General features: G+C 37.0%; 1 protein-coding gene across 5 annotated transcripts in view; it reads right to left on the reverse strand.

Annotated features, from left to right (window-relative positions):
• Positions 1-2,064: 2,064 nt before the first annotated feature.
• The window catches only part of EPC1 (enhancer of polycomb homolog 1), a 67,549-nt gene continuing 56,508 nt past the window's right edge, over positions 2,065-13,105 (reverse strand). For 3 of the 5 annotated variants that reach the window (XM_067291872.1, XM_067291871.1, XM_067291873.1), the window contains 4 exons: positions 5,635-5,753; positions 4,655-4,796; positions 4,125-4,491; positions 2,065-3,818 (listed from right to left, as the gene is read on the reverse strand). In XM_067291872.1, coding sequence (XP_067147973.1) covers positions 3,746-3,818; positions 4,125-4,491; positions 4,655-4,796; positions 5,635-5,753 — 701 coding nt within the window. In that variant the 3' untranslated portion in view covers positions 2,065-3,745. Of the gene's footprint in view, positions 3,819-4,124; positions 4,492-4,654; positions 4,797-5,634; positions 5,754-13,105 lie in introns of those variants that run through there. The other 2 variants (XM_067291874.1, XM_067291875.1) reach the window with 2 other exon arrangements.

The raw sequence follows: 13,105 nt of genomic DNA on the forward strand, positions 1-13,105 counted from the left end.
CTCCTCCAGGGCATTTCTTACCTGCTCCTTGGGAACTTTTGCAAACAAATAAATAAAAATGAAATGAAAAAAAAAAAGTGTTCTTGGTTTGACTACCTTCTTTAACAATATTAGCTAATCCTATTCAATTGGTAATAAGCCTTGTACACTTATTCCCTAAGATATACACATAGAAAATAATTTGTGATCAGTGGACTATCATACACCAACAAGTAGAAAATTTTAATATGCTCAGTGAAAAAGCACCTAGCAATCTCAAAAAGTACACTTAATCCGCAACATTTTCATCGATATGAATAGGACTCACTCGTCTCAAGTAAATTACTCATATCAAGCAAACACCACTACTCTTTCATGTTATGCTTTAATCCCCCGTATATAAAGCATATTTGAACTTTTCAGCTATTTGAGAGCTTACACAACTTGCTCCCACTATCACTCTTTTCTTTAAGTAGCAGTCACTCATAACCTGCTGGTAGTACCTTTTGTTTTTCTCTATGGACTAATCTACCAGTATTAGGCCACGTCCTGCGAACAACCCACATTCCTGGAACCCACCTCTCCATCTGTTCACTAAATACACATCCACAAACAGTTCAGAAGTCATTCTGCCATTTGCTTACCTGCATCTGCCAGTAGACCACAGATGAGTCTCCAGAAAATTCTCACTTATGGGTTGGTTACTAAATCTTAATGAAAACTCATTTCAGCCAGCATTTATTTATTAGCTAATAATTTTGTGGAAGTAGTTCTGTGCTAGAAGCAAAAATTATACATGGCAATCCAATCTTCCTGCATTTAGGAAGTTCTTTGATACTTATTTCTGTATTTTCTCCTCAGCAATGCATAGGAGAACAGCCAAGATAACAATCAAATCCCTAACCTTAATTAAAAAAAAAAAAAAAGCAATAAATCGCTAGGTAAGATCCAGGACTCTGTATGGTCTCCTTCTAATGGCATTTCCTCCTACTTCCCCAGGACAGAGTACTACCTGCCCTAAAAATACCTTTATCAAGACAACTGATCTCAGGCTGCTGGAAATGGCAGCAACACAACCAATGGTGGCGGCAGGGCGCTGAAAAGAGCCATCGCTGTACTCCTCGCAGCAAGGAAACCGCTGCGTCAAAAAAAATCAACCACATTCCTTACCATTTCCTGCCACATGTGAGCCACGGTAAGCTTCAGATCTGTCCTGAAAGCACAGGCTCTTAGTGCTAGTATCAGGGGAAGGAGAACAACAACAAACCCAAGCACCATGAGCATAACGGAAAGGGGAATTGTTTTTCACCTAGTATTTTCCTCAAGGGAAGGCCGTCCAGTCTAACTGTTCCTTCCTGCAGCCGTATGGTCTAAGCAGGAACAGCAGCAACAGGTCTGTCCATTTTCAAGAGAGGAGATCACTGAGCACAGGAAAAGGGCTATAAAGAAATGAAAGGAAGTGCAGGTAATCCATTCATTAAACAGATATGCTAAGACTGTGGTATTAGATCTTAACTTGGGCTTTTAACCACAGGGAGAGAAAAGTAGTAGTGATGCGTAGGAAGAATAAAGATTTCTCATGCACCTCGCCCCTCTCTGACTGGGTATTAGCAGGATCTATTTAATCAGAACAGAAAAATTTTTTGCTTGAAAGCAGAAAGATAGAATTCAAATATTCATCACTTTCCCATATTTTTATGTCGCCTGCAGAAGACCATGAACTTGTGTTAAAACACTTATTCAAAGTAAAATCCTTCTCTACATTAATAGAATCATTTAAAGATGCTGCAAACCTAAAGGCAATTTGATGCAATTGGCAAAAAAAATATTTTTTAAAAACGTAAACTCATTTTAGGAATGACAATTGCAAAGCTTGGGTTTTCTTCCATATAGATTAGCAGTCCTCTCTTAAAAAGGTCACAGCACATGTGTACTCTTGACTAAAAGTTGTACGGGGAAAAAAATTACTTCATTCTTTCCAGTCTGAGTTCTGAGGAAAGTCAATCACTTAAAAATTTAGATATTTTCCCATGTATACACTTAATTGCTTGTAACAGTTGATAACAAACTTATAAAATAGCCATGAAAGAGCCAAGTCATTTTTATTAGTAATCAGAAGCATGAGAGGCTCCTAATCAGACTTTCCAGCTTTCTGTGGCAGGCAAGGCACATTTATAAAAATAGACATTTCTCTGTACTGTGTCCAGTTCCATTTGTGATTCTAAACAGGCAACTTAAAACAAACAAAAAAAACTTACCCGTGACTTCCTTCCCACTTATATAATATTCTAACAACTATAAGTTTCTAGAAAAATATTAAGTATTTATTTTTCACCATCTTTAGTGATGTTGTGTGCAGAAGTTGTGACAGCTGCCACTACATAACCATTACTTCTCTTAATTGTAAGGATGGCTACCACAAGAGACCCAATTCCTTCGAATAAAAGCAAGAATAATTACAGAAATTTAAAAAACCCCAACCAAACAAAAACACGACCACACTTTTTTGTCAACATGTAATGCCCTGGGTTTATTTTGTGAGAGTTCTGTCACAATTTTCCAGGTGGGATTAAAAACCTTAAGGATAATGTATGCCATTGGAGTGGGCATTCAGACTTCGGTACTGACAAAGCACTAATAGTAGTCTGTTAAGTACCATTCTCTTCACAGAAGAGAGGTCAAATATTTCCAAAGGAAGGCACCCGATAGTTGTGGTTCTGGCCTTGCAGCCTTCTGGAGAATCTTAAAAGGAAAAAAGCTGGCTGTTTTTAGAAACTGGAATGATGATACACGTACAGCAATTACTGCATTCTTCTCCCTTATATCCTTTTCTTAAGAACAAGTAAAGAATGAAGTCTTATAAACAGTTATACAATAAAAAAATACATCTTCAAAAAGGGCAAGACAACATAAAAACTCCAGTTGTAAGGACTCCATTTGCATACTTAACACTTTTGGTGTGCAAGGAAATGGGACTAACGAGGGGAGCAGCAACATAACTTTAGTGCTTTAAGTACCAGAAAATGCCCACATGCCTGTGGACAAGCTAGGATGGGAAAATTCAGACTTCATTATTAGCTTGTTACTTGTCTTACGATACTCAGACAGGAAGATCCCCATTAAACAGTACATTCCCCATTTTTAAACTGATGCCTTTTTAAAAAATTCTGTATGTATGTCACCATTTTTCACATGATACACAGAAAACTCAGGGACCCAGAGGGGAACCAAGTTATGTTATACCATTTACAAAATACCAAGGAGTCCACAGCTACCTAACACATTTACTACAGCACAGGAACCAATGAAGGTACAGTGTACAAAAAACTGTAAACACGGCACAATAAATAGATAAAACAGCAGGTTCTGCACCATGCACATGATGTGATGACACTTTTTCATCTCTATACAATCTCACATCTCACACTCTTACTTTGTTGCAATTTGTTTCCCTCCCTCCCCCCACCCCAAGTGCAAAGCATCACAAATGAACAGTTTTGTATTCAAGTAACATATATACAAGGGTATTACAAATATGCAGTACTGTACAGATAATTGCTGTATTGTTAATTTACAGATGTTGATTCTTTCCTATTAACAGTAAGAAAAGAAAAATCAAAGCATGAGAGATGTGCATTGCTGTCAAGTCCCCACAGCTGCCATGGAAACACAATGTGCAGCATTCCATCATCCCTTGCATTCAAAATGCTACTGATGCATAGCACCTAAACAAGTTCCCAAGGCTGCAGTTTCATTCCTACGGAAACTACGTCACCTCCATTGCTACTGTATTGTCCGCTATATTGTTCAGTGCTGGCTTCTCCGTTTCATGGTTTTCCCTGTTGAAATAAATTAAAAAAAAAATCTTAGTAAAACTGCATAGTACTAGTAGATCAAGTTCAATTTTGAATTAACATTGTATTTTTGGTCTGAAGGATAGCAGAGTGTCCTGGGAAACCATCGGTTTAAAATCTGTCTGTTCTCATTTTCCTACCTAAGTATCCATTTTTGACTACCATCTCACACACAAGGTTAAGCTAGCTAGACGGATGTTAGCCTAGTCTGATCTAGTACATCTATTTGCCACAGATGTATTTCTCTAGCAAAATAAAGACCGGAAAACATAAACAGATAAAATAACCTACCTTGGTACGGCATCCACAGAGGATGAAGCTGGAACCTTGGGCACCTGACAATTTGTTGCTGCAGCCAGCTTTAAGGCAGATGACGGAACAGCACTTAAAGTCCTAGGTATATGCCGTGCATTGAGTGTGGTAATAGAGTTTACAGTGGCAACTGATGAGGGTACAGTTAATCGAATGTTGTTCCCAATCAGAACCTGAGTTGTTGCAGAATTGGCAGCAGTTACTTGGTGACTCAGTGCACTGTGGGAACTTGAAGTCTGCGTTATATTTGAAGGCTGTAACAAGGCTGAACCTGCTGTTGATGATGAACTTGTATGTACAAGTGCTGTAGGTGTAGTACTACTGAGGTGTAAGCCCTTGTATACTCCTGCAAAAAAACAAAAAACAAAAAACAACAAAAAACACACAATAAGCTCATTTTTCAGAGGATATGCAACTCCAGACAGACATTCATATCTCCACCAAAAAACAAACAGAAACAAAACACCCCATCAAGATGCAGTCAAACTCCCTATGAACAAGCTGCATACCTGAGGCTTGAAGAATGCCATTCACCCCAATTCCAAGCACCACATCATCCTTCATTTTGAATCCCATCAATTGTTCTGATGTAACCAAAGCTGAAGCAGCAAATTGAGCACTAACAGAATCCAGTGTCTTGGAAACAAAACCCTAAAAAGAACAATGGTGGCAAATATATGTGATTGAAGCTCCCCGAAGTCATTACTCTCCCCATTTTAAAGCTACAAAAACTAGTAACACACAAATCAATCCACGTAAATCAGAACTGGTCCAGTCATTCTTTCAGACCAAATTTTCAGTGTTTGGTACAACTAGGTAAAATCTGAATTGTGGTTTTTCCATGCACTTTTAGCTCCATTATAATAATAACGGAGGGAAAAAATCACCACAAGTATTTAAAAAACAAAGAAACTTATTTCCAAAAATACTATGGAAGAACATCATTTCACACGTCAACTTGTTTTCACAAAACTCCAAACCCAGTTGAGCGACTCAGAGGTTCAGATAGCTAGCAACTTTTGAACTGTTTTAAATGTGTCCACCAAGCAGTGTAAGCACCACACATTTATGAATATTAGACTTCCACAGCTGTACAAAGGACATTATTAGCTTTAATTATTAACTAAAAAAAAAAAGTGAAATAAAAAGAATTCTGCTCTAAAAATCTCCAGTATCAACAGGATAATGACATGGCTGGAGATCTTTGCCACTCATATTCCTAAGTCTTTGAATATTTCATTTAATTGACTGACCCATCTTTTTTTTTTTTTTTTTTTTTGTTAAGAGGGAGCAGAGGCAATGCAATGCCTGCCACACTCACCTGCAGTGTCCCTTCTAAACACTTTACAGAATGGCTATGATGGAGATTCAGGCGAAAGCCACTTTCCTGTTGGTTAGTTTCAAGGTTCTATGGCAACAGTTGACAATTAGAGATGAACCCTGGTGGGAAACAATGAGGGATAAATCATAGCACAGACAAATCCCTCACCTGTGATGTGTTGGCAGAGGAATTACTATTTGCTTGCTGTTGATGAATTTGTGCAAGCTGCTGTTTCTGCATTAGTGCCAGTTGCTGTTGATGCTGCTGGTATTGTTCGGCTGTAAATGCTGAACAAAATATAAAACGAGAAAATACTACATCAAAATATGTAGGTGTTGTGTATATAAACACATCTATTTTATAATCCTAAGTGAAAAAAACCTCAACACACCACAGCAATCCTAAGAGCCTTAATGCACCTTATGCATTATGGCAAAAAGGCTATTATCCCTTCTTGAGGTTTTGTTCAAGCTAAGCCTTCCCTTCATGAGTGGGTTTAACGTAAAGAATTTAATAGCTCTGTTGTATTTAGCTCAAGATAGCAAAAAGGGAGGGGGATGAGGGAACCAAAACAGAGTAAAAACAAACCCAGAAAACTACACAATCACCCATTAAAAAGAAATTCCAGGTAGAAACAGCATCATTATGTTTCACTTTTTGTAAAACTAAAGTATTTGCACTGTTAATAAAGTAGATTTATATGCAAAAACGTGGCACAGTATATGAAGCTGCATGTTTTCAGCCCTTACAGATGACATTTTGAAGGTAGCGAGTACCTACAATGAAAGCTTATGCCTAAATTTAGTTGAAAACACAAAATTGAGCATGCTTACAACTGTGCAGGTCACCACAGTACAGGGTCTTTAAAAACAAAACAAAAAAAAGCAATCACACAAGCAACTCCATCAATACAGAATATGGCAGAACTACATCCTTCTCTCAAGTCCCTAGTTAATGTGTGATAACTCAACTACAATTTTCTCCAGCTGGACCACAAGCATTAAAATTGATAAAAACAGTGTTATTTGTAGAGACTGACAAGGGGGTGTCCAACAGAAAAAAGGTACAGTTCACTGATTAGCCCAGGAGGCATTAGTCTTTTTTTTTTTTTTTTTTTAATAAACCTAGATTTCCAAAATGAAAGTCTCAGTTGTCAGTTTAAAAATGAATAAAGGACTCTGAGAAACAATCGCACTGACTGTACAAAACCTGAGTAACAGGTCAATACAAATGGCTAACCAAAATGAAAATCAGCATTTGGAAACAGAGCAAACACTGCTGAACATGCATTTTTCCAGTGTACTTATGGTTTTTCCTAAAACACCGTTTCAAATCTATTATATACTGGAAACCACTAGCACTTTGATATCTGAGCACTTAAAGTCATAGATTTTTATTCAGCTGTTACATTCAAGTTAAATAAAATCGGAGGGCAACTAGGCATACAGCACTTGTTTATACTGCCGTACGTAATAAATCAATTTCCTAATGCTCTTACAGGTAAATCTCATTTCAGCTGGTTGCATTTTAAAGTCATTCCTAAGGGAATAGCTTAGAAGTAACATCATTGATAAACGCTTATTAAAAAATAAAAATAAAATTTACAAACCAAATATTCAGAGGCTAGCAGTCCATCTTCATTTTAATTCTACATCATATAAACAAAAAGTCCCTCAGTAGACTTTAAGCCATCAAATAGAATTGACAGTATGAAAGCTTTTAACTCGCACAGACTAGCATTGTGGAGAGCTGAGAAAAGTACTACAGCAGTAGTGTAGGCAGAACAAACGTAACTATAGTTCTGGTATTGCCATTTCATTTATACTACCCAATTAGCAGTAACATAGAACTGTATTAATGTTTCCAAAAATCTCTAAAATTCAGAAACTATATGTTTAAACCCATTTAGCGCTGAAGATATTAAAGGTTCCATGTATTAGATATGACTTAATAAGGTATTTTATTCTACAGTGAGACTTTGTTTCCAAGCAACATATTTACAGGTTAGCAAAAATGATGTAATGTAAAGTGGTAAAACCATTTTACAGACTGACAAATAGGAAAATAGGGCAAAAAAAGATACATTATACCACCATCTTTGAATTAACAGATTAAAAAGACATCCATGGTCATACTCAAACCAATGCACAAAAGCAAAATGGGTCAGTAAAATTTTTGAGCAGTCAGTTTCAATTTAAGCCTTAAGTTTATTTTAGATTTTAGCTATAAAATAGAAATTTAATAAGCACATAGGCAATGCAGTAAATCAGAAAGTTAAAATCTTGTATCTTTGGTTTAACTCCAAAAGTGCTGATTTATTTTGGAAACACAGTAAATGAAATTTAAACAGACAAGCTGCATTTGTTTAGGAATGGCCAGTTTTGTTTTGTTTTTTTTTTAAATTGTATTTCCCCAAGTTCTTTTGGAAGTGACATTTAGAGGAATTACAGTTTTAAATTCTGCATCTGTGTATTTCTTCATAAGTAGTCTATGAGCCTTACAACTATAAAAATTTCCCACTACCATGGAAACAGTTATACGGCTACCAAAGCAGACAAGTGACAAGGTAACCCCCACTAGGAACACCATCCTCATCTGTATTCATACTGCAAACTCCTTACTTCTGCTCAAACAGCCAAAAATGCTTACAAAACCCAGCTTTGAAATGCAACAGAGATATCTATTAACCTGTCATATCAGAAAATATGCAGGAGTATAATTTCTTTCAGCTTTTCAATTTAAGACATTCACCAACATTTTTATTACTTCTAGCATTAAAGCCAAAAAGCCCACTAAGCATTTCAAAATACTGTTTACAACTCCACCAGAGATTTGCTGCTAGATTCTGAATTAAGCTGTTGCATCCAATTTAGAAACAAAACACAGCCCAAGAAATATTGCTACAGGCTACAGGCTCCTAAAATAATCAGATGGATGTTCCTTTTCCATTCCACGGCATATACAGATGTGTTCACGCACCAGAATAGGTAAGAGATTTTAATTATGTAAGCTAACGCTTCCTTCTCCAAGATGCATGTAAAGAAGCACTAACTTCACTGAGCAAATGTTTTACTGGAAACATTACCGACACTCCTGACAACTATCCAAATAAAACTTGATCATTATTTCTGATGAAGACATGTGAACTGGGACAGGGTACTTTATCCTCTTCTGTTAAAAGCTACTATTTATTTTGCTCACTACCCTGATCTAATTGCCAGGTCCCTTTCCCCCTGCAGTACAGCCTGTCTCACACACTGCATAGATTCAAAAAATAAGTCTACTGATAGGCTTCTGGAAATTATTATTCCTTATGCAAAAAGAATGTTTATATGTACTTTACATGAAAAAACATCCATCTATTTAATCTAACCTTATGTCTTCATTTTCTGTAGTATACAACTGTGAAACAGAATTGAGCAAGGCTCTCCCGGGAAATCACCCATCTGCTCAGCATAGTGAAGCAAAGAGGCTCTTCACTGTACAGAGCTCTGCTCTACACCTATAGGCACAACCCTAAATTTTTCAGAGAGCTGCTCTATGTTCAGCTGTCTTTTTAAAAAAAGTCATTTAAACAGAATTTACTGCAGACCAGAAAAAGGTAACTGCTATTAATGGGTTTATTATATGGATTGCAGAGAATATTGTCTCTGCCTGCAAAGGCAGCACATATTTAGTTGCACAGATACCAAACATAGTATCTTCTAGAAAAGAAAAAAAAAACAATAATAATAGAAAAACCCCAATGCCTCTAAAAATTTTCTCTGGAAATTTTATTACCTCTTACACACTGTTCTTCTTCTGCCTGGAAAAAACAGCACGCAAGAAGAAAGCCCAGACCTCTCTGTACACTTAAATCAGCAACCATGTTTCTGCTAACTCAGAACAGTGTTATGATACACTGAATATTACTGGAAGCCTTCAAGGCTTTAAAAATAATATAGTAGAGTAACAGACAACTGAAAAACTGAGATCTCAGAAAGTAAGAGCTTCAAGTTAAGAACAAAACGAAGCGAAAAAACCATGTCCCCCCCACACACTCCAAAACCCTACAATAAGCCAAGAACAAGTTTTTATTAAGCACTCCTTATCATGGATAAGGACAGATTTCCATTGGATTATTCCTGTTTCTCATATGAAAGTTTCTCCAAAGTTGAATATTCTAATAAATATTATACATAGGGACAAAATATAACATCTAATGGTTAAAGATGCATAAGATTTTAAAGCACATTATTGCTTGACTAGCCCTAGAAAGGAATGCAGTATTTATAGGCTCTGTTTAAACAGCATGCTGGGGCCACAGTGTTTAGATTTAGGTCATGCTTTCATCAAACGGTTATAATTATTTAATACTACAAAAGGTACTAAATTGCCCAACAGCATAACATTGTTTTGTTCACTACACAGAATCCAGTGGAAAAAAACCATCTCCAACGCTACTGATACAGTATGAATAAGAACACCATCATTTCAGAAAGTCTCAACTGTCTTTCATAGATAAAGATTTGGGGAAAAATATATTTTTAAAATATCATAAGTGCATCCCACCCCTGTGCAAGAGAAGGATTAGTGGTTACTAATGCCAAAGTGCATGCAAAGCAAATACACCATTTGCAATGCTAAATCCAGAACATCACATTTTGCTCTCTATCTTACGAGAAACATTATCTGGCTTATGTAACTGCCTGGTTAAAGACTTTCTACTGTAAAGCAAGTTCTCATCAGTGAATTCAGAAGACTGGAGAGAGTTAGAGCCATCAGTGTGACTTAGTATTGGACGCATCAGGCCCAAAAATGTTTCACTTTCTGAAAAGAAGTTCAAGATTGATTTTATTTGAACTTGTCATTGTTAGACATTACATTTCTATGAGAACATGAATCATTAGACCCTTGTTTATTACTACAAAAGCTTTCTATTTCAGCCCAAAAGACCTTAGTATGAAATGCCTTATGCCAGAACTCTAGAGCCAGAAATTGCTAGATCTGTGTAGGTACTTCCTACTTGTTAGTGGAAAAAAGATGGTCAGAAAATAATTATTAATGAGGATTTTTACTGGCAACTGAGTGAAAGCTAGAAATGCTTGTTACACATTTATATTAAGTCTGCCCATATTCTTAACAGGAATTTCCAGACATATAGCACAGGCCACTTGGGATGCACACTACCTGTTCAGCAGTTATATACGTGACCATCCTTGCACAGACTGCAAGCAAAGCTTAACAGCTTCCACAGGCCCAAAGATCCAAAGGCAATTTAGAGCAAGGCCTTATTCGGCTTCAAACCAATTGGAGTAAGAAAATCTAGTGTAAATACAAATTCTCTGCACAGAGAACTGAATCAGGAAAGTCTTCAAAAGTGCTCAGATGTTTTAGTAAGGGTTGATTCTTCCCTCAACCCCGTTTACATTATTTCGCAGAACAAAAAAAAGCTTTCCCTTTTGAAGATTTCCTCCTTCAAATAAGTCTAGGGTGGGCTACAAACACCTCCGTTATTCCCGAGTTCCCTGCAGTTTTGTGGGGGGAAGAGGCCAAGACTGAAGTTCCAGTGATAATGGAAAATGCCCATTACAAATATCAGTATTTTTCATGACCAGGTTTATCCAACAATGTGAAACAGACATTTGGAAAAATGAAAACAGTAAGCCAGACTGTGGCATTTGACTATTACGGATACAAAGGTTAAATAAAAAGATCTAAACTCAACCAGGGATGGCATGAAAGCAGAAAAAAAGGTAAGACATCTTTCTATTCTGGTGTGAGAAATTGCCAACTGGATTGGGGAACTTCCTCGTGCTTCCTTCCATGGAAGAGGAATCTGAAGAATGACGTATTTGTCAAGGAGGTTGGAGGGTGTCAGGTATCCTCAGTAATGGAGGGTGTAAAGTACCAAAAATAGTAGAGCTATCAACCATGATTACAAAACAGAGATACAGATGCTAACATCACATTTGGGAGATGGAAGCACAGCCCACAGTGAATCCTGCTAGAATCTTTAGCATGAATGTGCAAACTACTCCTTTTCAGAAGCAGATTAAGAGAGATGTGAAAAAGCATCCAAGTTTGCCAGAAAAAAACATGAACAGTTATTGAATACTGAAGCACAACTTGCAGCACATCACCTACATCTCTGGTTTGCAGAAAACAAAATTCAAGATAAACTATTCTGGTTTCTTTAATGATATTCTAGATGCCTGCAGGCTTTCATACACAGTAGTATCTATAATACCAAACATAATTAATCCCTCAAGATTTTTCAACTACAACTAAGGCTTCTGCTAAAATACTTCATAATTCTTTCTTTGAGAAGAAGCTTAATCTATCAAGCATACTCTAGTCAGCTGCTAGTCTCTTTAGTCTTGATGATTCACAGACTTTCTTTTCAAAGTGACCCAACTTCTTTGGGAGGAAGAAAGTATAAAAGAATAGAATGTAACACTGTTGCCCGGTCTTACTGCAGAGCCTAGGAACAAAAGCCCAAATCTTTCACTAGTGACTGTACCTCTAGTCTGTCTCCTAAACACAAGGCTGCAACAGAATTATAGAAGCTATACAATTTCAAGTGTCTCACAATGTTTTGACTATTAGATACAACCATCCCAAAATACGAATACAAGATATTTAATAGAAGATTTCCAACAGAAACCATAGTCTCGCCCAGATCTGATGCAGTATAAAGATTTCAGCTTGCCTAGCATAACAGGTGGAGATGGGTCAATCAATTAATACAGAAAGGAAGATTAAATTGCTGGGATACAAATACTTCAACTGAACGTTCACGCCTACCATATGCTCCAGACTGTAAAGACACATAAGTTGTATCTCTGAAGACAAGTGTCAAGGTTTTGAGACCTGATGAGACTGTCAGCAATACAGGCTCCTTTCAAAAAGTAATCCTGTCTTTGTCCAGAATGAATAGCTTCCCTACCAAACAACACTTATTCTTCCACAAGAATCATTTATGCTTTTATACTTTTGCCTATTTTTAAGGACTGTATTGTATGCCATATGTTTGAAAACCTTTGAATCATAGGGGTTTTCATGCCTTTTTTTCAAGGCGGCAAAAGATGCCTTTTCATAGCTTTTCAAGTGAGATGAACGGGAACCACCCTTTCCAAAAGTGAAGCTATTTTGCTCAGATACTGTCCTTCAAAACATGACAAGTCCAGTATGAGCCTAGTTCCCGGATAACTTGTAAGAGATTTTTTCAGAGATCCCTTTTTAACTGATGAAGTTGTTGCATTGAGGTCTTCTTTATCTCCCATGTGTCTTTTATGCCAAGTACTTTGAAAGCCAGTGCCAGAATACCTTGCATTTCTTCAGGGTCAAAGGCACTTTCAAAATGATCACTGTATGCTTGGCTCTTTGGGGAAAACTTCTCTCCACTCTTCAGGAGGAAAATCAGTGCTTCCTATAGCCAGTAACAATGGTGTCACAGCACGGCTTTCATAATGAGTCCTCTGATTAGCAGGAAAACTTGAGATACCACCTCAACTTCTCACCTATGCTGGCTGTGTACAAAAGATTTGAAAAGCAAAGTTTTACACAGCAATTTTTACAGGTCAGCAGCATTTTCTGGGACATTCCAGGTGGAAAGACTTAAGACTTTCGTAAACTACTTTGATATGGAACCAGACAA

The sequence above is a fragment of the Apteryx mantelli genome, chromosome 2 (genome assembly GCF_036417845.1).
Source record: "Apteryx mantelli isolate bAptMan1 chromosome 2, bAptMan1.hap1, whole genome shotgun sequence".
In the NCBI taxonomy this organism is placed as follows: domain Eukaryota; kingdom Metazoa; phylum Chordata; class Aves; order Apterygiformes; family Apterygidae; genus Apteryx; species Apteryx mantelli.